We start from the raw sequence: 24,793 nt of genomic DNA on the forward strand, positions 1-24,793 counted from the left end.
CAGCTTTGGATATCATCCAGTAACAGTAGATCTAGATTAATCCAGTGTCCCACTGTCTGATTGAATCATATCTTTAAGATTTTAACTTACTAATATTTAAGATTTAAATGATTAATATTTTAATTGTTAATAGATTGGCCAATGGCTCTAAGCTGGGTCCATTTACACTCAAACAGTGTATGATAGTGACTATTTCTTCAAATGCTTGACCACTCGTGTTAGCAAACTGACCTTTACTAACTTGCTAAACAAAAACCATTTCATTGTTATTCTAATTTGGATTTTATTTCTTATGAATAGGGTCAAGTGTACATTCATACATTTGAAAAGCCATTTTTACTTTTTCCCTCAACTGCCTAATCACAATTTGTGCCCATTTGGGGGTGATTGATAATTTTTTGTTATTGATGTTTTATAGCTCTTAAGAAAAATAGACCTTTATCTGTCTTACATGTTGCACATATTTTTTCACAGTTTGCCATTTCTCAAGTTTGCTTATAGAAACTTCTTCACTCAAGCTTAATATTTCTTTTTATATCTTACTTAGAGATCTCTTCCCCACTCCAAGATTATAAAAAAAATAAACTCCATGAATTATTTTACTATGCTTTGTGGCTACATTTTTAATAATAAAATATTTGATACATCTGGAATTTACTTTGGTGTAGACAGTGAGAATCTCACTTTCCCTCCAGCTGATTAGTCATTTCTTTGCACACAGTTCATCCAATAACCCATCCTTCCCTCCCCCCTGCCCCCACATTTTCATTATGTTTTACATTTCTTATTATATATTTTTCCCTATTAAATTGTGACATCTTTTATTAGAATCATGGAACCACAGAACTTAGGGCAGCATCAAGAATCCAGCTACAGCTAGGGTAGTACAGGTCTGCAGCTTTCACGCGTCAGTACCACCAATCTAGGCACAGTTTGGGCTTTCTTCCCTTCTGCAAATCTGCAACAAGGAGCAGTCAGAAGCATCAGGCCCTTGAATTACCGAGTGTGTTACATCATTGAGTATCGTTAGATAACTGGGGTATGCGGGGGCTGGAGGGCGGGGGAGGCGAGGCTGGGAGGCAGGCTGTCAACTTGTCTTTGTTAGCTAGGCGGTCTTTATTTTCCAGTCTCGTCTGGGTTCCTTTATCTCACCCTAAGTATCCAAATCTTCCTTGAAATGGGGTTACAGGGCGTCCCCACCCCATCGCTTCCCAAAGCCCTTGTCGCCTGTCCTGGCCTACAGTCTCGATGGAAAGACGGCTCCGAACGAATAGGAATAGAGTGACTGGGATCGCGGTGGGGCGGGGGAGATGCCAGGGTTCGGAGGCAAAGGGCTGGCGGGGAGGGAGGGGGCGTGGAGAGAAGGACCTTCGTGCGTCGCTGGCTTCGCGCCCCCGCAGTGTCCTCCGCGCCCACCAGAAGGCGCCCCGGCGCTCTCATTCTCGGCGTGTAGCCGGACTCTCCGCCGCAACCAGCATCCGAGCCGAGCCGCCGCGATCTGAAAAGCCGGGCGGCGGCCCGGGCTCTCCCGGCCCGGCAAGTGGGACAGGGTCCCAGGGAACCCCGGATTTGTTTCTGGGGTTGGGGTGCGGCGGTTTCTCGACTCCGATCCCCCAACCCCTCAGGAAACGCCCAGAACAACCCCAGCGCGGCGGTTTACAAAGCCCGGAGAGTCCAGAGGCGGGAGGGGTCGTGCGCGCTCGGGAGGCAGGAGGATCCCCCTCACTCTCAGACTCACGCCCGGCTCCCCCATCAGGCCGCCTCCAGCCCCATGAGGACCCTCAGGCCGGGGCCGAGAGCCTGGCACAGCCCTGACCGAAATCTTGCGGCGGCCCTAGAGCGTTAAGACAGGTCAGTGCTGGGGCGGGACGCGGGACCGAGCCGGCGGCGGGAGGAGGCGCGCGCTCCGGTCCACCTGGTCGCCCCGCGCGGCTTCGCGAGGCCACTCACGGGGTCACCTCCGCCGGGGCCACCCAGCAGCGCGGGCGTGATTCTGCATTTTTCATGACAGGCGAGGTGTGGCGCTGCCCTTTGCAGCCCACCCGGGCCAGGTGATGCTCGGACTGAGGGGGTGGGGGGTGCGTGGGCCAAGGGAGGCGGCGGGCTCCGGAACATCGGCTATTCTAATAAAACGGTGCTTTTTCTACTTACGAGCCGCCGCGTCGAAACCGCTACCTCCGAAGGTCTCTTGCTTCATCGAGACCTCAGGCCTCGGGCGTGAAAGGAAAGCGAGATGTGGGAGGGCGAGAAGAAAGGAGGCCCGGAGACCCGAGGCCCGGGGAGTGAGGGGAGGGGCACGAGGGTACCGATTCGCTACACAGATCCTGGCGCGCGAGATGCGGGGAGCCCCAGCCGGGCCGGCTGGAGTCTCCGGAACCGCGGGCGCCCAGAGTCTCAACCCACGCTTTCGCTGACCACCTGCTCACCCTCGCACTCCTTCGCCCACCCAGGATGCGGCTGGGCCGCCGGGCCCTCTGTGCGGCCGTCCTGCTGCTCGCCTGCGCCTCGCTCGGGCTCCTGTACGCGAGCACCCGGGGCGCGCCGGGCCTCCGGGGACCTCTTGCGCTGTGGACGCCCCTACAGGGCAAGCCCAGGCCAGAACTGCTAGGTCTTGTCCCTGAGCCCAGATACGCACACATCCCGGTCAGGATCAAGGAGCAAGTGGTGGGGTGAGTGTGAGGAGTCGGGGTGACAGCGGGCGCTCGCTGGGGGGTAGTCTGGGAAGCTTCTGTTTCCTCTGCTCTGATGCCTCGGTTCCCCGGACTGGTGGTGTGTGCGGCTGGTGGGGGGGGGGGGGGTGGTTAAGTGGGAGGTGGAGGGGGCTGCTGAGTCTTGTGCTTCGGGGGTGGGGAAGCGAGGGTTGCAATCAGGGGAGGGCCCTGACTTTCTGAGTCCTGGTCATTCCCTGTGAAAGGAGTCCAGCTGGGGTCCTGATGGTGTGTAGGCAACTCTGAAACCTTAGCATTTGGTCTGTTCTACACCTCTGTAAAATCCAGATGTAGAGGACGGGTCATCCCACGGTGGTCCCTCCTCCGGGGGACTATTTGAAGAGCAGTGATTAAGGGGACAGATTTTGGATGAACAGGGTGGACCGGCCAAGGTGCGGGTGCTGTGCCAACCTTCCGGAGGATGAGTGAGCTGTGTGGCTGGGCTCTGAGGACCCTTCCTCCCGGCTCCACAGGCTGCTGACTGCCAACAATTGCAGTTGCGAGTCCAGTGAGGGGAGCCTTCACCTCCCCTTCCAGCGGCAGGTCCAAGCCTTTGACTTCACCAAGGCCTTTGACCCTGAGGAGCTGAGTAGTGTGTCTGCCTCGAGGGAGCAGGAGTTCCAGGCCTTCCTTTCAAGGTACCCAGCGGAAAGGAGGGTGTGACTGCCTGTGGGGAGCAGTGGGAGGCTGGAGGCTCCCCCTGACTCCCCCCTGCCCTCCCCCTCCTCCACTGCCAGGAGCCAGTCTGCGGCCGACCAGCTGCTCATAGCCCCTGCCAACTCCCCGCTGCAGTACCCCCTGCAGGGCGTGGAGGTCCAGCCCCTCAGGAGCATCTTGGTGCCAGGTGGGGAGGAGGGTCCATGGGCAGGAGCTAACCCCCTGTGGGGGTGGCAGAGCCCAGGCTGGGAGAGGAGCAAGGAGGGGAGATGGAATGCCAGGTGGGGGGTTCCATGGAAGGGAAACTGGAGGTCAGGGAGGGCTCATGAGGTGGGAGATGGAGGATTGTGGGGAACTGCTGGAGAGGTTTGGGGAGAAGGGTGTGTCTTGCTGACTGGCTGAAGTTAGATGGACAGGCAGGGCAGGCCACACAAGACCTGCTGCCTTGACAGGAAGGAGTGAGAAATCCTTACCCTGGGCTGTGCCCTGCAGTGGGCCCTGCTGTGGCCTCAGCAGGAGGGCTGGGTGAGAAGTCCTGCCCTGTGTGAGGGGAGAGACGGAGGAGAAAGGGAGGACTCCCGGCTGTCTGTGATTCCGGCTCCCTCCCCTTGCTTCCAGGACTGGGCCTGCAGGCCACTTCTGGTCAGGAGGTATACCAGGTGAGCAGAAACAGGACGGTGGGGAGGCCAGGTGGGCAGTCATCACGCAGGGAGGGCACCGAGGCTGCCGAAGGAGGGGCGGAAGAAGCAGGGCGGCGAGAGGCGGGTCAGGGACGTCACCTGCACTCGCCAACCCCCTCTCCCAGGTGAACCTGACTGCCTCCTTGGGCACCTGGGACGTGGCAGGGGAAGTAACCGGAGTGACTCTCACTGGAGAAGGGCAGCCAGATCTCAGCCTCGCCAGCCCAGGGCTGGACCAACTCAATCGGCAGCTGCAGCTGGTCACTTACAGCAGCCGAAGCTACCAGGCAAACACAGCAGACACAGGTGCGAGGCCTGGGTGGATGTAGTAACAAGCTGGGCGAACACAGGAAGCCAGAAAGGCAGGAGTGAGCAAATGGCAGAGGGTGTGGGAGACACCCGGGCAGTGGCCAGAGCTGCCCAGACACATAATGGACATTTCAGCTGGGCCAGCAGGGCCAAGGAGGGAGAGAAGGGGCCTTTGTTCAACTGGGGCTGGAACAGGCCAGAGGGAAACCCGAGCCTTGGGTGTGTTGCCCCTTCAGGCCAACCATGGGGGCCCCAGGAAGTGACCTGACCCAGGAACTAGAAGATTCAAGCTCTATTCCCAGCCCACCACTTACTAGAGGGCAAAGAGCTTTCTCTCCCAGAGCCCCTATTTCTCCTCTGGCAAAAGGGGTTTAACAGCCCTCCTGCTTCTCTCCAAGGCTTCTATACCAATCCTACTCCCACTGGAGGGCCTTCGCACTTACTCTTCCCTCTGCCTAGAATACTCTTCCCCTAGATTTTTGCAAGGCTGGTGCCTTATCCTTTGGATCTCAGCTCAGACGGCTCCTCTTCACTCTCACAATACTTGTCTTATTTTCTATTCAATACTTATCCGTATCTGAATTTTCTTATTTACTTAACCTGGAACCAGACGGACTAGGTTCCTACCCCAGCTTTCTTGCCTAAGAGTTGGGTAATTATGGAAAAGTTAATTTCTCTGTGCCTTCTTTTTCTGTAATAGGAATCTACTTAATAGGGCTATTGTGAGGATTAAATGAGTTCATATAGTTAAGGTAATTTTAAAAGTGCCTGGTACATAGTAAATGCTCAATAAAGGCTAGCTTTTAATGAAAACTTTTATCATCTTTCTCCCACCCATTAAAATATAAGTTCCAGGGGGATAAGAACCTTGCATTCTTATCTAACGGGGCCTAGAAAAGTGCAACACAGGGCAGGCACTTAAATACTGACTTACTGAAAAGAGAATGTTATCCAAGCCACATCTCATGTCTTTTCTTCCCAGTCCGGTTCTCCACTGAGGGACACGAAGCTGCCTTCACCATCCGCATAAGACACCCACCCAACCCTCGGCTGTACCCACCTGGGTCTCAACCCCAGGGAGGGGAGACTGGTATGCTCCGGGGCATAGACCCAGCATGACAGGAAGAAAGTTGGAAGCGGGAGGCCCTGGGAGGTGTTCTTCCCCTCACTCGCCACTCTCCTCGGCACCTCCATCTGCGCCTCACTCCTAGCCCAGTACAACATCAGCGCTCTGGTCACCATCGCCACCAAGACCTTCCTTCGTTACAATCGGTTACGGGCACTCATCACCAGCATCCGCCGCTTCTACCCAACGGTCACAGTGGTGATCGCCGATGACAGTGACAAGCCAGAGAGCATCAGAGGTCCCCACATCGAGCACTATCTCATGCCTTTTGGCAAGGTGCAGAGCCACAGGGCACCGGGAGGGGGCATGCCCTCAGTCCGCAGTCTCCAGGGTAGTGAATCCAGCAGAGGATTTCTGAGATGTAAGCTCCACGGGAGCAGGAATCGTGCTGTCTTATTTGAGCTGCCTTCTTAGAATGGTGCTCAGCACCTAGTGGGGGCTCAATAAATAGTTGATGAATGAATGAATGAACGCATGAATCAAATGCATTCCAAGACTCTCCCACTGAAGACCCACTCAGAGCCTCTGGCAGTGGGAAACTGCATTTTTTTAAACGTAGCTCCCGGCCATTCCTAAGCACTTGCAAAGTTTGCAGAGGGGCACAGGCTGTTGAGGGCCTTCGCAGGTGGCTCACTGGTAAAGAATCCGCGCGCAGATGCAGGTTGGATCCTTGGGTAGGGAAGATCCCCTGGAGGAGGAAATGACAACCCACTCTAGTGTTCTTGCCTGGGAAATCTCATGGACAGAGGAGCCTGGCGAGCTACAGCCCACGGGGTCGCAGAGTCGGTCGCAGGACACAGGCACAGGCAGGCTGTTGGGAGGGGTCAGGAGTGAGGACAGGTGGCAGAGGGCTGCGTCCTCTCTCGACAGCATCGCCAACCGTACTTACCCTTCCCCAGGGCTGGTTCGCAGGCCGGAACCTGGCCATATCCCAAGTAACCACCAAGTACGTGCTGTGGGTGGACGATGACTTCGTCTTCACGGCGCGGACGCGGCTCGAGAGGCTTGTGGACGTGTTGGAGCGGACGCCGCTGGACCTGGTAGCGGAGGGGCCGCGGGAGGGACGGTGGGAGGAGGGCTTCCGGCAGGCTCAGGCCGAGGCCGGAGACCGCGAGCAGCCAGCCCGGGGACGGAAGCCGGGCCTGGGCCACCGTCTGGGCCCGGCGGGGGTGGGGCGGGAAGGACCCAGCAGGGAAGCCCCCTGGAGGGGAAGAGGGGGCCCAGACCTAACCCCTCCCAGTGCGCGGCCGGCCTGCAGTCACCCTCCCGCCCTGGCAGGTCGGGGGCGCGGTGCGCGAGATCTCCGGCTTCGCCACCACCTACCGGCAGCTGCTGAGCGTGGAGCCCGGCGCGCCAGGCCGCGGGAACTGCCTCCGGCAGAAGCGCGGCTTCCACCACGAGCTCGTCGGCTTCCCGGGGTGCGTGGTCACCGACGGCGTGGTCAACTTCTTCCTGGCGCGCACTGACAAGGTGCGCGAGGTCGGCTTTGACCCGCGCCTCAGCCGCGTGGCGCACCTGGGTGAGTGGCGCCCCCTCCCGGCCGGGCAGGGACCCTTCGGGGCTCGGGCCCAGGGACCGCGGGGTGGTGGGGCAGTCAGGTGCCTGGGACCCTGGGTGCTACTGCCCGACCACCCCGCGGAGGCCACAGCTGCCACTGGGGTCCCTAGAGCAGTTCTACGAAGATTTACCAAGACCTGTGCCCCGGCCACAGAGACAGCTCCAAACATCCCAGCCCCAAACATCATTTAAACCTCAGCGGCCAGTGCAGCCACTGGGTCTTGCCTTGAGCTTCCCCAACACTGGCACCTCGGCCTCTATCCTGCTCCCAACCGAATCTCCTAGTTCAGGCCACCTCGGAGCAGCCAAGTCGGCATTTATTGAATTTTGGCCGGGGAGGGGGGGAGGGGGGGTGTTGTGGGAGGGAGGGAATCAATTTTCAAAGCACAAGGTAAGGATATTGACTCCCATTTTATACAAGACTCAGAAGGGTTGATTTACATGCCCAAGGTCCTTAGAAATGGAGTCTTTGCATATGCACCCACCATATCCCAAATCTCAGTTCTCCTTCAGCGGCAGCGGTGCCTCTGTATCCTCAAGACCCTTCACTGTGTACTCCCCTTCCCTCTGCCCCCAGAATTCTTCCTGGATGGACTCGGTTCTCTTCAAGTGGGCTCCTGCTCAGACGTCGTTGTGGACCACGCATCCAAGTTGAAGTTGCCCTGGACCTCAAGGGATGCGAAGGCAGAGACTTACGCTCGCTACCGTTACCCGGGATCGCTGGATGAGAGTCAGGTGGCCAAACATCGCCTGCTGTTCTTCAAACACCGGCTCCAGTGCATGACCTCAGAGTGATGGCCACCTGGGGCCTTTCGGCTGTCAGACTGGCCTGCCTCCTTGTCCCTGCCAGGAATTCCTAGCAAACCCCACCGGCCAGTGACCACTCCGCTGACTGTCCCCGTCTCCTTCAGAACTTGATCCCAAACAGGGACTTGTCCTGGTGTCACTCCTTTCTGCAAGTGCCCAGGGGCATGATGGAGCCATAACTTGTCCCACAGCCAGTGCCAAGTCCTCCCCCCCTACCCCTTCCCCTAGGGCAGGAAGTGGGGGGTTGCTTTTCAAGTGCCAAAGAGCCCAAAGGGGGCCTCTAAAAACCTAAAGCAGAAATCCTCTCCTCTCGCCTCCTTGGTACTGAGGGGTTGGGGAAGCCCCCCTATGTAGCCCCAGGGCTGTGCCCCGCTCTCTGGATCCAGGACTCCGCACTGGCTGCAGTCTCACCCCCATGGAAAGAACGGAGTTGGAATGGGGGCTGCTGAACACACAGGGGAAAGCCATTCTTAGCTGTGTCTTTGCAATGCTTTGGGAGTGGAGGAAGGGCACCGAGGGTCCATGTGCAGACACCCAGACTCATTTCATGAACCCCAGAGGCTCTCAGCTTCATTTTATTAGTTACATGACGTCAGGGGGCTCAGGGGCCGCGGCCCGCCACGCACCAGATGACCGGGTCAGACCCACACTGTGCAAGTCTTCGGACCACTGAGCTCCTGGAACAGGGAAGGGACAAGTCAGAAGTCGAATCGGTGCTCCCCTCCCTCACCCACCATTTGGCAGTCCTCTCAGGGGCACACTGCCTGCCTTGGAACTTTAGTTCCTCAGTTCTTCGCCCACAGCTGGGCCCAGTCTCCCCAGCTTGGTCTTACATTGACTAATCATTTCATCCCCATCCCTTTCCTTCATCTTCCTCCTGAGCCCCCTTCGAACACCCCTCTGCCGGGGTCTCAGTCACTGACTCACACCCCCCTCCCATAGGCCAGCCCCTCCCAGCTCCCGCTCCCATTGCTACTGCGGCCTCACCAGCCTCTCCAGGGCGTGTGCAGCCGCATCCTGGACACTCACAAACAGCTGTTCTGGGGTCACTCTGTCCAGGAGTCCTGCCTGGGTCAGCGTCCCCCGCACTGAGGCTGTGTGGAGAGGGGGTCAGGCCTCCGGTCCTGCGTCCACACTGTGTCCTCTTCCCTCCCCGCCAAGTGCCCGGTCACCCCCCTGTCTCCAGACCCCTCCAGCCTGCACGTCTCACCGTTACACTGAGCCAGGAGGAGGTGGATCCCAGCATCCCGGCATCGACTGGCCAGCTGTGGGGGTGGGGGTGCAGGTGGGGGAGGGACTTAAGTCCTATATCAGAGGGTGTTCATGAAACCACAAGGGGGCTTCCTCCTGAGCCTACTGTCTCGCTCACCTGAACCACCTCTCTGGCCCCTGCAGCGTCTGCAAAGGTGACACCACTGCAGTCTAGGACCGCCACCCTGACAGGCTCGGCAACTAGAATGGGAGACGGCGGGAGCATTCAGATGCCTCCGTGGGTGGCACCAAATCTCCCTCCTTACCCTCCCACCTCACCTGCACCAGGTGGGCCATCTGTCTTTGGAGCCTCCTGTGAGTAGAGAAGGGGAGTCACGACCTCTGAGTCACGAGCACAGACGTGCACCCAGTGAACCCCAAGGATCCCCCTTGGAACACCCACCTGCCTCCCAGCCCCAAAGAAGCCACACTTCCCTTTGACCAGGTCCCTCACCTTGCCTCCTTCTCCAAGCCCCAGATGCCACTCCAGGATGCGGCGAAACTGCCCCCGGGTCCCAAAGTAAAGCGGTGCTGGATAGCTCAGGATGCAGAGCCCCGGAACCTGGAGGAGCTAAGGGGTCAGCGGGTCAGCGAAACATCCAAGTCTAGTCTCCCCTTCCTTCTTTGGCTGTAGCCCACCCACCTTGCGGCTCTCTCTGAGTGGCCTGTAGAGCTCTGTCCCCTCAGCCAGTCCAAGTGCCAGGCACTGTACCCTGGGCAGGAAGCGGGGGTCAGACTCCCAGCCTGATCTGGCTGGAGAGTGGCCCCAAGCACTCTCTTCTCTCCCCTCCTCTCCTCTCGACTCCCCTCATCTCTGCTCCCACCTCTGGGTGCGGCAGACCACAGTCATCAGGGAGAAGAGCACGCCTACAGCCAGGCCCAGGTCCACTCTCAGGGCAACGACGGCCACCCACGTGACCGTCCACACAGCCTGCAGGACACGGGCGGGGGTGAAGTGCCCGGAAGAAATGCCCGGCCCCCACTGCCAGGGAAGGAGGGCCCCGGGGAGGTGACTGCCAGGGCAAACGACGGGGAGGGAGGGCCCGGGAGAAAGAAAGAATGACAGGAGGAAGGGGTGAGGTTGGCCTAATAGGGGATACACAGCAAGTGTGAGGACCTCACGCCCGGAACCACCTGGGGGGTTACAAATGCTCAGGTCTGAAGAGGTTCGGGCTTTACCCTTCACCGTGTCTCTGAGTAAAGGCATTAGGAGGTACAGAAGTCGAGGGTGGGTAGGCCGCAGAGCTCAGGACTGGGACAGTGAGCTCTGATCAAGGGCAGAGGCCGGGGACGCTAGGAAGGTGGGAGGGGGCATCTGAGAGCCACGCTGCCATTTCTCACAAAGTCCACGCGGCTGATGCGCCACAGCTGAGGGAGTTCTCGCATCTGGAAGAACATCTGGCGCATGCTGGAGATGTTGATGCAGGCCAAGACAGCCTGAGGGCAGAGGAAGCAGGCTGACCGCCCCCATGTGTGGGGAGGTGGCCGCCCCCCCCAGCCGTGCCTCCGCCCGCTCTGCTGCTCACCTTGGGCAGATAGTGGAAGAGCGGCCCCAGCCACAGCAACACAGACAGCACGACCACGCAGGAGAAGAGGCCCGCCAGCTGGGGGGGCGGGGGCAGAGGGGCAGAGGCGGGGGCCCCACCCACCGCTGTGAGAGACGGCCTCCTGCCTCTGCGGCAGCCTTCTCCCCTCCTCCCCAAACCCCCTTCCACGCTGCTGCTCCTCTGTCTGCAAGCCCTGCTTTCCCCCTCGCCCAGTTAACACCTGTCATTTGTTGGTTCCCCCAAGATATAGTTCAACATCCCTGTTTTTGTAGCCTACCTCCATTTTATTATTATTTTTTTAGTCCTCTGAGGCATTTTATTTGTGTGTATTACATCCCTAGAAAAAGAATCCGCGGATTTTCCCTCCTGTATGTTTTCCTCTTGCTTCTTCATGGTCCCTGATGCCAACTGAGGTTTTCAGTACAATGAAGCCAAACTGACGGGACAGGAGCAGGTTATTCTGCCATTTTTCTAGATCTTTGAGTTGTACATCAAATCTGGGGCTGATCACTCCACACTTAGTTAGCCTGCCTGTGAGGTTCACAACAATTTTCCCAGCCCTGTGATCATCAGTGATTTCAAATTCGCCAATGTAACCATGCTTCATCATCACTGTTCGGAACCTGATGATGACTTTGGAGCACGGCCTAATAAGGACCTGGCATTTGCCTCTTTTTTCAGCATTGTTGATACTCTTGAGAGCATCAGCCAGGACATTCAATCGCACCATTCTGATGGCATGGAAAGATGGCAGAAAGAGCCCTACCTCCATTTTAAAAGCCCACTGTTGGATGACCCTAAAAAGTAGGCTAACCACCTGCTTAGGACACCAACAAATACAGGAAACCAAAAATATTAGGGAGAGACTTAAATATGTGACATTTCTTTGAAAAAGAATATGTCCTCACAAGGAAAGAGTCCAGAATTTTGTTTCTTAAATTTATTTTCCAGATTAGTATTGTCCTTATCTTGAACTACATGCCCTTTCTCAGTGCTTAGAATCTACAGAGGTCTTAACGAACCTTTCTTCTCTATGTTCTTCCCAGACGATCCCAGCTGCCCACTCACCTTCCCTCACAGATCCCCATCATCCTCTACAGGACTGCCACCTGGGTGTCTTCCAATCTTCCACCTGTTCCACCACCACCCAGCATGGATGTCCCTCCCTGCTTCTCCTCACCCAAGAACAAGGCTCTTACCTGTGTGTTCCCACCAGCATCCACTAGGAGGCTGGTCGTAGCCAACGTGGCAGAGTTGGGAAAGCAAGAGAAGAGGGAGGAGACGAGGTTGGAGACGCCGTGAGCCAGGAGCTCCTAGAAGGATGCAGTGAGATGAAGAGGAGAGAGACGAAGGCACGGCTAGGAGGGGGGATCACGTTCGGGGGCTGTCTGTCTCCCGAACGAGGCTGAGGTCCTCACTCAGTCACACCTGGTTGGAGTCAATAGTGTAGCTGTACTTGTCGGCATAGATGGAGGCCAGGGAGGCAGACACCGCAAAGGTAACCAGCGCCATGGGCAGCGAGTCGGCCAGAATCCTGGGCAGCTCCGCCAGGCTGGGGAGGAGAGGTTGGGGAAATCTGGAGGAAGAGGGAGCCTACGGTGAGGGTGGGTTGGGAATAATAAGGATATGAGGAAGAGAGAGGAAATAGTGCAGGACAGAGCAGGAGGGGGCGTTGGGTGGGAGAGTTGTGAGAAAAGAACACAAGTGCTTTCCCCCTCTCTCTTACCCTCTGGGCAGCAACCCAACTATCTGGACATTGTATCTTGTGTCCAGGGAAGAGGCATAGCACAGCACAGAGGCCAGAAGCACCTGGAAAAGAGCAAATTGGCGCGTGGGTGGAGATGGCCCCCACTGAGGCCAGAAGGGGCTCAGTGGGAGAGGCCTGTGCTCAGGATCGCGGCTGCAGGAGCCCGGCAACGCAGGGAGCAGGGGTGTGTTTGGGATGGGTGCCTGACAACTGCTTCAGAGTGGAGAGGGAATTCCCTGGTTCTCCAGTGGGTAGGACTCTGCTCTAAGGAGTCGGTTCAGCCCCTGGTGTCGGGGAACTGAGACCCTGCAAGCCATGCAGCAGTTAAAAAAAAAAAAAGAATGAAGGAAAGAGAAATGATGTGTGCCTGGAACTATGGAGAGATGGGCCAGAGGAAGTGAGAGGGGACTGCTAGGAGGGATGGTGGATATCGAGAGGTACAACCGAGCCATTCTAAGCAGGGAAGCTGGGTTACATCTAGGGACGTGTGGGGTATCTGTGCAATATGTGTGGGATGCTGTTTAACTGAGGAGAGAGAGAAATGTAGGTGGACGCCGGAAGGGAGGGAGGTGAGCCTTGAGTTACAGAGGCCCGGTGAGCGGAGAGAAAAGACGGGAGTGGAGGTGCTGTGGCCAGCGACACCGCAAGGGGGCGCTGTAAGGAGAAGGAGGGCTTCCTTAGAGGCTCGGTGCGAAAGGCGAACCCGAGGTGGGGGATTCCCGAGGCTCACAGCGTTCCGAGAAGACGCCTCTGGCGAAGCGCACGTCTGAGCAGGACCGCTCTCCGCGCTCCGCGAGGGGGCGGCCGCGGCCACTTCCTACAGGGCAAGCGGGGTCTGCGCGGCGCGCGGGGCTGGCGCCCGGGGGCCGTCCTCACCATGGCGACTTCCCCCGGGATGGGGGTGGGGAGCCTGTCTCTGAACCTCGCGTTCAGCTCCTTGACCGGCACGAGCAGCGCCAGGCTGAGCGCCGAGATGGTCAGTTCGGCGGGACTGCTCCGGGGCAGCGCCGTCAGCACGGCGGCCAGCGTCTGTAGGCAGGGCAGTGAGCAGACGGGCCTGGGGCCAGGGTCGACTGCCGGCAGTCCTGATGCCCAGACTGAGGCCAGGCCTTCTCTCCCTGGCTCCCACCTCCTCGGCGACTCTCACTGCCCGCCCCCACCACCACACACGGGCCCTCCACTGGCCCTCCTTCCTTCCTTGGCGGGTTTCCCTCTTCCCGGGACCCCTGGAAGCATCCTCGCTGTTCTCCCGCCCCCACCTTGAAAAGAGCGAAGCAGCCGATCTGCCGTGGGAGGGGCACCCCCAAAAGGCTAGGCAGCTGCGACACCAGCACGTGCAGGGCGGCCCCGCTGGTCAGCGCTTTGACGACAGGCTCCGACAGGAAGGTGGCCAGGACGCCCAGCTGCAGCGCGAACATCCCCAGCTGCAGAGGAGATGCCCGGATCACCACGGGAGAAGGGCAGGCCAGTCCCGGCCTAGGGCCACCGGCTTCTCCGCGCACCTCTTCTGCCTAGACCGCCGCTGGACACTTGTCCCTCCCTCTCCCCTGGCCCCCAGCGTGGACTCCCCCCAGGCCTTCCTCCCTACCCCACCCCGGTCCTCCCTCACCATCAGGGCCCCGCTCCCGAAGGCCACTGCCGCAGCCGCACCAACCCGCTGAGCATCCAACTGTTCCCTCTCAACTGCGCTCAGGTTCCCCGAGAGGGGTTCGGGCACCAGCCGCTCCACGGCCGAGCCCGTCATGAGGCTGAGGACAGCGAAAGTTCCTAGGGCCAGGGGAGAAACGCACAGATCCCCAGATGTGCTGGCCAGGCTCTGGGCACTGCCAGAAAGGCTGCTGTCAGACCGCCTCTCCGAGAAGGCTGGCTGCTCAGGTGGACTGCGGGGCCAAGAGCTGGGGCAGCAGCCGGATCCAGCGGGGAGCGAGGAAACCAGGGAGCACCCGACTGTGAGAAATTGCCCCCCCCCCCCAACTGCATCCCTGCCCCTCCTGCGGATGCTCTGCGGATGCTCTGCGGACTACGCCCTCCTCTGGGTGACAGTGCATCTCTTTTCCCCTCTTTCAAGTCGTAGAGATGTTCTTTTAAACCGGATTTCAAGGAGAGGAAAAGTCCGAGTAAACTCCCACCTCTTTGCACCACCACCCCCCAAACCCCCAACAGGCACTGCCTAGGTCAGAGGCTCAGGGCAGTCCGGCAGGGGATGGGGGAAAGGAAGGTGAGGGGCTGAAGAGGGGAGTAAGAGCGAGGGAGCTTCTAAGAAGGAAAGCCTCAACCCCCTGTCCATTTCACCCTACAGAGAGGGAAAGGAGTGTGTGGGTCACTCACCAGTGGACAGGTGTCTCCCAGTACCCAGCAAGGTGTAGATGAGGACGGGAAAGAAAGAAGTGTAGAGTCCGAACACTGGGGGCACAGAGGTCAGGAGGGCGAAAGCCATGCCTGGGGGCGTGGTGGAAGGGAAGGTCTTCGGTGTGTGGGTGAGGGGCTGGGGGCCCGCCCTCCGGGACTGCTCTTCCCCTCCCGCACTCTTGGAGGCTGGCACAGGCAGCTACTTCACACCACAGGAGGGAACTCAGGGGTTAACAGGCCTCGGTGGGTGGGAGGTCGTGGGGCGGTCAAGGTCAGAGATCCGTGTCTGCATCTAGGGGGGGCATCCTGGGGGGGCAGGCGTTCAAGCTGAGAGATCTCTCCAGTTCCCGGAGCCGGACCGTGGCCAAGACTTCGCGCAGGATTGCACAGATGAGGGGAGCTGGGGGTGGGGATCTGATGGCGCTCCACCGGCCTTACCCAGAACTGGGCCTCGGGTCCCTGTCGCCGAGCCCACCCGCTTCGCTCCCGGTTGCCGGGCCCTGTGCCCACCCGAAGCCCCCTAGAGCTTGGGCCCCTGCCAGGCTGGTGTTGGGGCCGCTCACCCTGGGGCACGTGCACGATGCCCACGGTCAGTCCGGCCACCGCGTCCCCGAGCAGCCAGGCCCGCCAGCGGTAGTGGGGCAGCCAGCGCAGCGGGGGCAGCCGCGCCAGCAGCAGGCGCCACGCCCCCGGTCCGGAGCAGGCGCGGGCCCGCCGCCGCCACAGCCTGGACCAGCGCGGCTCCGCGAGCAGCTCGGGCTCCTGCTCTGCGTCTCCGAAGAGCTGCTGGAACCGGGTCTCGGTGAGAGGTTCCCTGAACTTGGCGCCCAGGGGGGACTTAAGGTCGGAGGCTTCTCCCGGACCTGGGCAGGTCCTGGCGCCCCGTAGCCCACTCATTTCGCCCTTGGCCACCTCCAACTCCGCCCAGCCTTAAATACCCCTCGGCCCGCCGGCCCGTGGCCCGCCTCCTTGGAGCAGAGTCCAATCCCGTCCCGGAGGGAGCCCTCTCTTGGGGACCTTCTACAGTCAGGAGACAGCTGTGCCTTGGGGAGGGGGCGTCTCTGTGTTAGGCGTTTCCCTCAGACATCCTTGGCCCGATCGCTGGCTCTGGAGCCTGCAGTGGAGGAACCAGAGAGATAGGCCAGAAAAGAAACGCACCCAACACCCACTGCCGCTCCTAGGTCTTTGGACTCCCGCCTCTCACTCCGGTGGTTTCTTTCCACATTAGCACCTGGGGCACAGACAGATGCTGACTCCTCTGGGGTTGCTGGTCATCCTCAGGGCTGCAAAATGGCCCACAAGAAAGTTCAGCGGTGTTCCAACCTCCCTTTCTCCCCCCCAGACCCTAATTTTCACAGGCAGAGCTTCTCACCAGAAAGTGTAAGGGGCTCCATTGGCCTCAGCTGTCTCACAGACCACCTAGATGGGAAGCAGCTACATGCATTGGATAGGGACCTCCCTATCCAATCCCTCCCTTGAGGGACCTCCCACCCCACACCTCTGCTGGGAGTGGCTGGGCCCGAATTCCCAATTCAGGGCCTCAGGGGGGAATACTGAACAGATAGCAAGTTTTGATTTTATGGCTCAGAAAGGCAAAAACACTGAAGCACTATTTATTGCATTCCAGTGCTATTCACAAAGTAGGCAGTCAACAATACGTATGTGGTTAAATTAAGTACGAAAGGGTCGCCCACCCACGTCATGTACCCCTGAGGTCCCTGAAGAGGTACAAAGCTTTTGAGCACCAGAATCCTGCCAGTTGCCCCATCCCCTCCTCCATGCACAAGAATTCTTAGCACCCCTCCCCATCACCCTCTGGTCCCTAGTCCCTGACCCCAAAGCCCTGGGTGTGGGGTGCAGTGAGGGTGGGTCTCCCCTCTTCAATTCCTCCTATTGTTCCCCAGAAGTCTTATCTGGGCTGTGCGTCCTGTCCCCCCCTTAGAGGTCCCTCCCCCCATTGTGGCCAGAGAGACCTCAGGCCCACAGGGAGGCTCCAGCTCCTCCTCAGCCTCCCACCCCAGCAGTCTATTGTCTGCTGAGGAAGCTGAAGTACGCGTGACTGGGCCCAGGGGACGAATGGACACAGTGGACACACCGATGCCCAAGGACCCAGGCAGGACAGGGCATCTGGACGCGAGTCTCTGCACCTGCGGGTCTCGGTCCCGGGGGCTGTCCCCGAAGTTGGGAGGGGTGAAGACCTCCACTCTTAGGTCTATGGCTTGAAGAAGAATCCCTTCCTGCTCAATATGGATATGCTTTGCGGCCTCCCAGACAGCAAAAATAAGGGGACCCAGAGCCAGAAGGGGCCAGAGCCCCCCAGCATCCTCTCCACCTCCCCATGTTCCCTCAGCTGAACATGGTGGCCTCAGAAAGGTACCGTGGGCATTCAGTGCTTTGGCATCTGGGTGTTGGGGGAACGGTGGGAAGTCAGCCCACAGCAGGCTTTCCCAGTGGCGTCTAGAACAGAGACCAGACAGGAGGGAAAGGGGCTGGGTAAAAGGGAGGATGCAAGCTTCTAGGGTTTTCCTGTAGCCCCAAGACCCAGACTGAGAGATGCTGCAGCTGCAAGTGAGGGACAGAGATAACTACATTTTTTTAATCTTACATCCTGCACCCTTCTCCTTTCACCAGACCCTGCCTCCAACGACTGATTTGAGGGGCCATCTGATCTCTTCCACACTCCTTTACCCCAACTTCAGCTTCCCCTTCCCTCTGCTAAGACAGCAGCTTTAGTGATATAACAAAACCTTTATTCTCAGAAAACAGAAAAATCAAAAACAAAACCAGTCATTTCTATCTGGCCCTTGCCCCAGCCCTCCCACCCACCCACCCACATATCCTCCTTTTGGGGGGACCTGTGATGCATGCATAGGGGTGGGAGCTGAAGGAACCTGTGTTCCTTGGGCAGAAAGAAGTCTTTCTGAATCTAGGTGCCCTCCTCCAAGTTGACACCACTCCCAGCCTTGCCCACCCTCCAGACACACCAAGAGGGAGGAATTCTGGAGCGGTGCCGAAGGATTGCCCTGAAGTTCCTGGGGAACAGAGTGGCTGAGTCAGCACCACCCCCGTGGCCTTCACCAGTTACAGCTCATCTTCATCCAGCTTGGCGAGTCTGGCTCGGCAGGGAGGAGTGTCTGGAACTGGTGGAACTGGAGGAGGGTCATGAGGAGCCTGGGGGGTGGCACTGGGGGCCTGAAAAGAGACTCAAGTCGGAGAATCAAAGAAGTTCAGGCATCCACCCTCTCTCCTGTCTTGTCAGTGTAAGCCCCGAGTCACGCCCTCTTGCCAGACATCTTAGATCATCTGAGACCATCAGCGTCTCCCAGGGTTAAACTGGAGTTGGGGAGGGCAAGAGCTGGGAAGTAGGAAGGGGCAGACAAAAGGAAGGCGGTGGAAGAAAAGAATGACATGGGGGTTTGGGGACCCGGAACCGAGAGGGAGGCCCTCCACATTCTGCCCTCACAGCCAGGGAGCTTCATTCCTCATACCTGCGTGTCCGGGCGCAGGGGGGCTCTGGCCACCTCCCCTTGGGGCGACAGCAGCAGGGACGGGAGAGAGCCATTGATGGGTGTATGTGTGCTGAACTGGGCCCGGTCTCCAGGCCGAATTCTCCCAGGGCTCCCCACCCCAGGCCCTCCTGGCCGCCCCAGGCTGTTGGTCTGACTCTCCCGTCTCTGGTACTCAATGGGCGACTGCAGCGCTGGAGCAGAGAGGCACAGAAGGAGGGTTACAGCGGAGACACCCCCTCTCCAGGGACTCTGCTCAGGCCATGTTCTCCCACTCTGCCCTCCCCGCCCAAGGACTGTCAGCCAACGTGAGCTGCTTGAGGCTTTAGGGGGATTCTGAGTTAGTCAATCTTGAGTTAGCAGTGGAAAAGTGGAGATGAGGGGAGAGGGCAGGGATCAGAGACTGGGCAGGGAGAGATTCGGGAGATCAAAGGGCTGAGAGAGGATGGGAAGGAGTGAGGTGCTGAGCTTCACCATTGAGAAAGTCCCGCTGGCTTTCCAGGATCTGAGCCACTTGCTTGATCCAGGCCTGACTGACCGCAGGGTCCGCAGCCTGCAGGACGTAGCGCTGGATCCCACCCTCTGGTCCTCTGGAGGTCAGTGCAAACCGGCAAGGGTCACCTTGGAGGTTCGCCTCCAGTCCCAGGCAGCTCACCTGGATTGGCAAAGAGGAGGCAGCCCCCAAATTCTTCAGCCCCTACTCTGGATCCTGCCCCCTCCAACAAATATCCCAGAGCCAGACGTCCTCTCAGAGGCCTCCCTGACCCCAGTCAGACCCCTCCCCACCTTGATGCTGCTCTTGTACACATAACCAGGCTGCGCTCCACCTCGTACTCCTCCTCCCAGGGCCTCGCTGAAGATGACGATCTGCTCGAACAGAAAGACACGCCTCTCTCGGCCCCGGGAAGAGAGCAGCCCCCCAGCCTCCGGCTCCGTGACCCAGAACGTGTCCTGGCCCAAGAGCTTCCCCTGAGCAGTCAGTTTGCCCTACAACCAAAGGAGAGTGGCCTTTGAGAGAAACCAGAAGAGAAGAGGGGGCAACTCTCTGCTCCTCCCTCCTTCCCCTGACACTCTTGACCAGCCAGCTCCAGTCAACCCCAGGAGAGGAGGACAGCTCCCTGTAGGGACTCCCGAGGGCTCAGCCTGGGGCCAAGAACTCTGCTCCATCCCCGTACCTCAAACCCCCGAAGTCTCCCCAGGGTCATCATGTCATTGCAGCGCTTGGGGACGAAGCACATGACCTCCACCGCTTGCTGGGACGCAGGTAAAGAGAGGAGCGTTGTCAACGTTGGGAAAGAGGCCTCTTCAGACCTCTTCAACCAGCCTCCCCCTATAAACCAGACAGCGCTATAAAGGAACCCAGGAGACTAAGAAGATAGGTGTGACTGGTGTGTCCTATGAGACATGGGAGCCCTCACCTCCAGCTCTTCAGTATCCATCCCAGCTCTCCTATAATACTTGAGGAAATCCTAAGACACAGAAAAGAAATTCTCAGGGAGGTCACGAGGACATCCTCAAGACCCCTCACACCCTGCCCTGAGGACACAGGTGAGGGCCCCCAGGAGGTCGAGGGGGAGCCTCAGAAACCCTGGGGAGATGAATGAAGAAAAGGTTGTCCCGACCTGCTGTGCCCCCCAGGAAACAGGTGGCCCTGACCTTGAGCAGCAGCTGGTATTTCATGATCCTCTGCACTGGTTTGATGAGGAGGTCGTTGAGCTGCAGGCGGTGCCCCAGCTGCTGGCGGAGCTCCTGGGGACAGGGACAGACGGGGTGGTTTTGCAGCCTGGAAAGCCCGCTCGTACTGACGATTCTGTCCCCCTTTCCCCAAAGTACCTCAGCCACTGACCTCAAAATAGCTGTCCCCAAATTCTGATACCACATGCTCTGATTTGGGCTTATTCTGACAGTACACCACGTACATGTGCAGCCGGCGCTCCTAACGGGTAAATTTTAAGAAAGGGTCAAGGCAGTGAGGCCTGATCCACTCCCAAGCCCCTCCCCTTCTGGACGCCACGCCCTCAAGCCTCACGTGCTTGATAAATAGCTGAGCCAGCCAATCAGGATCCTTCAAACAGCGCTGCAGCTCCCGCAGGAAATAGCTGGAGGGGTAGACAGGGAAAGGCAGGTCAAATACCCCATCCCAGGCAAGTTAGCGCTGTCTGCCCCGTAGTGTTCCCCAGGAAGTCTCTCCAGACATTCCTCAGGCCACCGTGGGCCCATGCGGAGGACACAGAGGCCGCCCGACGTATGCCCCTCCCCCTTGCTCTCAGGGGATCCATCACTTACTCTCGATGCCACTCATAAATTTGCTGGATGTTCCCAAACACAATCCTGTCACGACCTCGAAGATTCTCGGGTACCCCCTGAGCAGCCATGGCTGCCATGTAACCCTGTGGGAAGGTGGGGCGGGAGCAGGAGTGTGTGGGGCCCATCCTAGTGGGAACCTCAAAAAGTCTAGGAAGTCTGGGAGACTGGGGAGGTGGGACCGAGGAGCAACGAAGCACCTCCTAACATAGCCCTGGGAAGAGGGGAAGGGCTGGGCCAGAGCTGGGAAGGGAGAAGGGAGCTACCTCCACAATCTGCCGCAAGTCGTCCACGTACATCTCCTCTGTCTCCACCAGTTCACTGAGGACATACCTGGGGAAAGAACACGTTTAGCCACTTCCTCTCTCCTGGACTAGGAGCCCCTTCATTACCACGGCCAACCTCGGAGGAAATCCCAAGTCTCAAATCTAAAATGTGAGAGATGGTCCTCCGCAAGTTGTGTGATTGGAGGGGGGAGGTCAGGGAGAGAGTGTAGACACTTACATACTCCTTTCCAGAGCCTTCTTCTTCTGCTCCTCTTCACTCTCAGGGGCTTGGGACAAAGTCTCCTCTTCAGGGGGCTGGAAGGAAGAACATGTCAGAGTAAGCGAATGGATGGCCCTTGGGTGAGGGAAGCCACCCCAGACATATTTCATGTACGCTTAGTCTCTAAGTCATGTCCAACTCTTTGCAACCCCATGGACCATAGCCCCGTAGGCTCCTCTGTCCATGGGATTTTCCAGGCAAGAATACTGGAATGGGTTGCCATTTTCTTCTCCAGGAGATCCTCCCGACCCAGGGATCCAGCCCACAACTCCTCTGTGTCTCCTGCATTGACAGGCAGATTCTTTCTCACTAAGCTATCTGGGAAGCCCTTATTTCTTCATACCTGTGTCTTATCCCCGGGGCCCCCCAACAATGTGGTCAGCAGGTTCAGTTCTGGCAGCTCCTCTCCTGTGGCGAGGGCTGGTTCCAGCATCCAGTTCTAGGGGCCAAACGTCAAGTCTCAAAGGTCAGGGACAGTAGCTGTGTCTCCCCATGACCAGTGGCACCAACCGCCCTCTCCCGGCGCTCCTTGTGGACATCCTTCATGCCTCTGCGGGGCCCTGCTCACCTCATGTGGTCCAGCCCGGCCGCTATCTGCCTCAGTCTCCGCACTGAGACAGTGTTTGGAATGATCCAACCATCTTCTCAGGCCACTGGCTGCCCGTGGGGGGCCCGGGGAACAGGGGCCAGAGCTGAGACCAGAGCTGGGGCCAGAGGGGGCCGCCAGACCCGAGGCAGCCGAAGCCGAGATACTCCCCTCACTGCCAGCAATAGAGTAGGACTCTGATGGGGTGGGGGTGGGGGTGGAGAAAGGGAATGACATGTTGCTTCAGCTCCAGATTCGGGGTCCCCAGGGAGCTCCCAGAAGCTCCATTCTGTGATGCTCGGCCCCTCTCCCCCAGGGCTCACTCTCTCGCCATCCTCACTTGACTTGGCCAGGAAGAAAATTTCACCAGGGCACCCTTGGGGGGAAGGACAGTAAACACCCGGCTCCCTATGCTCGGCACCCCCAGTTACATGTGGGGGCTCCTTCACATCTGAGCATGGCAGTGGGGGCAGCCATCTGGGCACATTGGAGGCTGGGGGTGGCCATCTGCTCTCCTGTAACCCTCCCCCTTGCACTGGGGACAGACCATTCTCCTTGAAGGGGGGACAAAAAGAGCTAAGAGCCCATCTGCCATCCCCAGACCCCTCCTCCACCAGCTGCAGTAACCCCTGTAAGAAGGAAAGACTTCTGCAGCCCACCTCCCCAACAGGAGCACAAACCCAACAAAGGGGGCAAGTGAGGAGAGCTTATCAGAGTTATCCTTGGCCTGGCTCCGGGACAGAGGAGCTGAGATTTGTCAAAGAGCCCCTGGTAGCCCCCTCATCCCTCATTCCTAACCCCGCCCCCCCATCCCTCTACAGATCTGAAGTCGGTTTTCAGCAAAAGGATTTGAAGGTAGATGTGGTTCTAGGCCTAAGGGGATTATGAATGGGTTCTTCTCCTACCCAGTTGAGAGAAGTCCCTTGCCCCTTCCCCAATTTCCTTAACTTGAACTGATAGAAATGAAGGCAGAGAAGAATCTTTGAGATCAGCTATTAAGTCACTCTCCTGGAAAAGACAGGTATAGTCTCCAGCCTCTAAATCCCTAGGGCCGGGACGAACGCAAGTCCTGAACCCCTCAGCCCGCCCCCAACTCAACGCTGAGCCCTTGCAACCTTACACTCACCACGTCCCCCCCGAGCGAAGCAGCAGCCGCATTTTGCCAGCACTTTTCGGATCACATGGGGACAGGCACAGCGACCCTCCTTTTGCCCCCCCCGCATGGCGCCCGGGCCCCCCCGCACCTCCCACCCGGGCCGGCCATGCAGGGGGAATCACGGGGGGCGGGGACGACGCAGGGTGCACACCCCCCCTCCCTCCTACCCCGCTCCAGGCTGGGGGAGGGGGGGAGGGAGGGAATAGAGAGCGGGGGTCCAGGGGTAGGCGGAAGTCTGGTCTGGAAGAGGGCTGGGGGCTCTGCAGAGAGGGCGGCGCGGAGCCCAGCCGCCGAACTGGGCGGGGAGGGTTTCCGGAGCCGGTGCGGGGCCCAGGGTGGTCCAGAAGTCCAGCGGGGAGGGGAGGGATGGTGGAGGAAGCTGGGCCGGGATGCTGCAGCCGCTCCCGCTCCGTCTCCGGCCTCTCGGATTGGGGGTGGTTCTAGGCCCGGGCAGAGGAGGAGGCGGGGGCCGACTCCCCGAGTCACTGGCGCGGCGCGGGTCCCGGCGGAGCGGCGAGAGGAATAACAGGCCCCGCCGCCGGGCCGCCGCGGGGAGGGGCCTCCGCGGCCCAGCTCCGCCCTCTCCCTCCGGTTCCCCCTTCAGCCGAACCCCTCCTCCCCCAGGCACCACCACGTTCCCACTCCACGTCCCCAGCGCCTCCGCCCCTCCCCTCTAGCCGGGGCTCCCCAGCCCCCGGGTTCCCCCTCCCTCCCGCATCTCCGGCTCCGGCTGCGGAGCACTGGGGTGGGGCTTGAGCCCCGCGGCGGGGTCTGCCAGGATGGCCCCTCGGCCTCTGCAGCGGAGAAGGGCGCGGCGGATGGGGCCTTGGCCTGCACGAAGATGTCCCGGGGTTGGGACTGTCCCAAGCTTTGCGGGAGGAGGGCGGGCGGGGGACAAGGTCCCCCAGTAGAGGGTGCGTGAATGGGGAGCTCTTTGTGGGGAGCACAGCCCAGGTGCCGCCTCTCGCCGGACCCTTCTTTCCTCCAGGCCCCGGGACTCCAGCTGAGGCTAATCACCAATTAAGGCGAAGTCCTGGAGACTGGGCTGGCGAGGGGCCAGGGGTGGGGCGCGGGGACACTCCGCCAGCGGGGCTCGGGACCCGCTGAGGTGGAGGACTCACAGCCGACTAGAGGGCGAGAAGAAGCGTGGAGGTCTCAACGTTTCTATGAGTCTCATGCAAATTAGATGCGAACCTTTATGCTAATACAAGCAGCATATTTTTTAATTCGCCACTTTGCGCAGGATGTAAATCTGGGCGCCACCCCACCCCCAGCTTCTTACCGAGCAGCGGAACCCAGGCGGGGACCTCACGATCGCTCTCCCCTCTCTGATCCCCCTCCGTCCAGTTAGATTCTGGCTCGGTACCCCCCGGCCCTAGGGGGCTTCTCTTCGAGGGCTGCGGGTACAGAGCAGTCGTAAGGAACCAGCCCTCCACGCCCAGCCTCCACCTCCCGCTTCCCCTTCTGTCAAAACCCACTCTTTACAAAAGGGTCGCCGAGGCTAGGGTGGAGAGAGCAGTTAGTTCACCCAAAAACATGCCTACGCTCCTCTTAATGGAACTCTTGAATTCCTGCGACTACTCCGCAGAATTCTTGTCTGTGGGTATATTGAGTTGTGGGGTGCAGCCGTCCTGAAGCCCGCTAAAGACCCCGACCCCACCTTTGTCCCCCTTCTTACCCCCTCCTGCCCGGGTAGGGCGCATGCGCGCAGCATGCCCCCCATGACCCCCAGTATCCGGTCAGTGCGGCCAGGGCCAGGGCGATCCGGGGGCTTCATGCTGGACCCCTACCCTCCTCCAAGTTTCAGAGCCGAGGGGGCACGGAAGCTGGGGGGCTCTGAGGCCTGCGTGCGTCCGGGGAGTTGCCGCTGCCGAATCCGCCCCCCTTCCCGGCTCCGCCCCCACTCCCACCCCAGCCAAACTTTTCTGAAGGGGTAGGGTTGTCGCTTTCTCTACAA

At 59.1% G+C, this 24,793-nt stretch overlaps 3 protein-coding genes across 12 annotated transcripts; 1 reads left to right on the top strand and 2 right to left on the bottom strand.

Annotated features, from left to right (window-relative positions):
• Positions 1-1,090: 1,090 nt before the first annotated feature.
• B4GALNT1 (beta-1,4-N-acetyl-galactosaminyltransferase 1) lies at positions 1,091-8,147 on the top strand. 3 transcript variants are annotated; one of them, XM_070454702.1, is made up of 12 exons: positions 1,091-1,318; positions 1,757-1,851; positions 2,451-2,669; positions 3,182-3,346; positions 3,446-3,552; positions 3,984-4,024; positions 4,171-4,351; positions 5,337-5,444; positions 5,566-5,756; positions 6,380-6,520; positions 6,759-6,999; positions 7,615-8,147. In XM_070454702.1, exons 3-12 carry the CDS (start codon positions 2,452-2,454, stop codon positions 7,830-7,832), a joined length of 1,611 nt encoding a protein of 536 aa, XP_070310803.1. In that variant the 5' UTR covers positions 1,091-1,318; positions 1,757-1,851; position 2,451; the 3' UTR covers positions 7,833-8,147. The 3 variants fall into 3 exon arrangements, with proteins under 3 accessions (XP_070310803.1, XP_070310802.1, XP_020734120.2); XM_070454701.1 differs by lacking the exon at positions 1,091-1,318 and adding an exon at positions 1,328-1,536; XM_020878461.2 differs by lacking the exons at positions 1,091-1,318; positions 1,757-1,851 and adding an exon at positions 1,871-2,051.
• Positions 8,148-8,387: 240 nt separating this feature from the next.
• SLC26A10P (Solute carrier family 26 member 10) lies at positions 8,388-17,365 on the bottom strand. Of its 6 annotated transcripts, XM_070454694.1 has the most exons (19): positions 16,111-17,365; positions 15,302-16,021; positions 14,718-14,828; positions 13,999-14,156; positions 13,649-13,813; positions 13,266-13,418; positions 12,369-12,451; positions 12,071-12,218; positions 11,842-11,955; positions 10,622-10,699; positions 10,437-10,532; positions 9,920-10,026; positions 9,739-9,808; positions 9,550-9,666; positions 9,375-9,408; positions 9,214-9,296; positions 9,055-9,109; positions 8,832-8,938; positions 8,388-8,521 (listed from the first exon to the last, which is right to left on the bottom strand). In XM_070454694.1, the coding sequence occupies exons 2-19, from the start codon at positions 15,633-15,635 to the stop codon at positions 8,483-8,485; spliced, it is 2,052 nt and encodes a 683-aa protein (XP_070310795.1). In that variant the 5' UTR covers positions 15,636-16,021; positions 16,111-17,365; the 3' UTR covers positions 8,388-8,482. The 6 variants fall into 6 exon arrangements, 5 of the variants coding, with proteins under 5 accessions (XP_070310795.1, XP_070310796.1, XP_020734112.2 ...); XM_070454695.1 differs by having other exon boundaries at positions 14,044-14,156; positions 15,302-17,365; XM_020878453.2 differs by having other exon boundaries at positions 15,302-17,365.
• Positions 17,366-17,466: 101 nt separating this feature from the next.
• ARHGEF25 (Rho guanine nucleotide exchange factor 25) lies at positions 17,467-24,695 on the bottom strand. 3 transcript variants are annotated; one of them, XM_020878458.2, is made up of 16 exons: positions 24,515-24,694; positions 24,119-24,233; positions 21,663-21,877; positions 21,438-21,533; positions 21,053-21,129; positions 20,815-20,881; positions 20,531-20,634; positions 20,274-20,343; positions 20,091-20,180; positions 19,901-19,993; positions 19,663-19,713; positions 19,420-19,497; positions 19,031-19,231; positions 18,719-18,899; positions 18,227-18,438; positions 17,467-17,930 (listed from the first exon to the last, which is right to left on the bottom strand). In XM_020878458.2, exons 1-16 carry the CDS (start codon positions 24,611-24,613, stop codon positions 17,820-17,822), a joined length of 1,860 nt encoding a protein of 619 aa, XP_020734117.2. In that variant the 5' UTR covers positions 24,614-24,694; the 3' UTR covers positions 17,467-17,819. The 3 variants fall into 3 exon arrangements, with proteins under 3 accessions (XP_020734117.2, XP_020734119.2, XP_020734118.2); XM_020878459.2 differs by having other exon boundaries at positions 17,837-18,093; positions 24,515-24,695; XM_020878460.2 differs by lacking the exons at positions 24,119-24,233; positions 24,515-24,694 and adding an exon at positions 22,807-23,424.
• Positions 24,696-24,793: the final 98 nt, after the last annotated feature.

This window comes from Odocoileus virginianus, chromosome 24 (genome assembly GCF_023699985.2).
Source record: "Odocoileus virginianus isolate 20LAN1187 ecotype Illinois chromosome 24, Ovbor_1.2, whole genome shotgun sequence".
Classification (NCBI taxonomy): Eukaryota; Metazoa; Chordata; class Mammalia; order Artiodactyla; family Cervidae; genus Odocoileus; species Odocoileus virginianus.

What these genes read in the sequence shown, in the direction of transcription:
- B4GALNT1 (XM_020878461.2), top strand. Translation starts at nt 2,005, where the DNA reads ATGACAGGCGAGGTGTGGCGCTGCCCTTTGCAGCCCACCCGGGCCAG. An exon ending in ATCAAGGAGCAAGTGGTGGG is followed by an intron (nt 2,670 to 3,181) that starts GTGAGTGTGAGG and finishes CCGGCTCCACAG; the next exon opens with GCTGCTGACTGCCAACAATT. An exon ending in CAGCCGCGTGGCGCACCTGG is followed by an intron (nt 7,000 to 7,614) that starts GTGAGTGGCGCC and finishes CTCTGCCCCCAG; the next exon opens with AATTCTTCCTGGATGGACTC.
- SLC26A10P (XM_070454694.1), bottom strand. Translation starts at nt 15,635, where the DNA reads ATGAGTGGGCTACGGGGCGCCAGGACCTGCCCAGGTCCGGGAGAAGCC. An exon ending in GCTGCTTCGCTCTTTTCAAG is followed by an intron (nt 13,419 to 13,648) that starts GTGGGGGCGGGA and finishes CCCTGCCTACAG; the next exon opens with ACGCTGGCCGCCGTGCTGAC. An exon ending in CACTCAGAGAGAGCCGCAAG is followed by an intron (nt 9,667 to 9,738) that starts GTGGGTGGGCTA and finishes CTGACCCCTTAG; the next exon opens with CTCCTCCAGGTTCCGGGGCT.
- ARHGEF25 (XM_020878458.2), bottom strand. Translation starts at nt 24,613, where the DNA reads ATGAAGCCCCCGGATCGCCCTGGCCCTGGCCGCACTGACCGGATACTG. An exon ending in GCCGGGCTGGACCACATGAG is followed by an intron (nt 21,534 to 21,662) that starts GTGAGCAGGGCC and finishes TTTGGCCCCTAG; the next exon opens with AACTGGATGCTGGAACCAGC. An exon ending in CCAGCGGGACTTTCTCAATG is followed by an intron (nt 18,439 to 18,718) that starts GTGAAGCTCAGC and finishes TCTCTGCTCCAG; the next exon opens with CGCTGCAGTCGCCCATTGAG.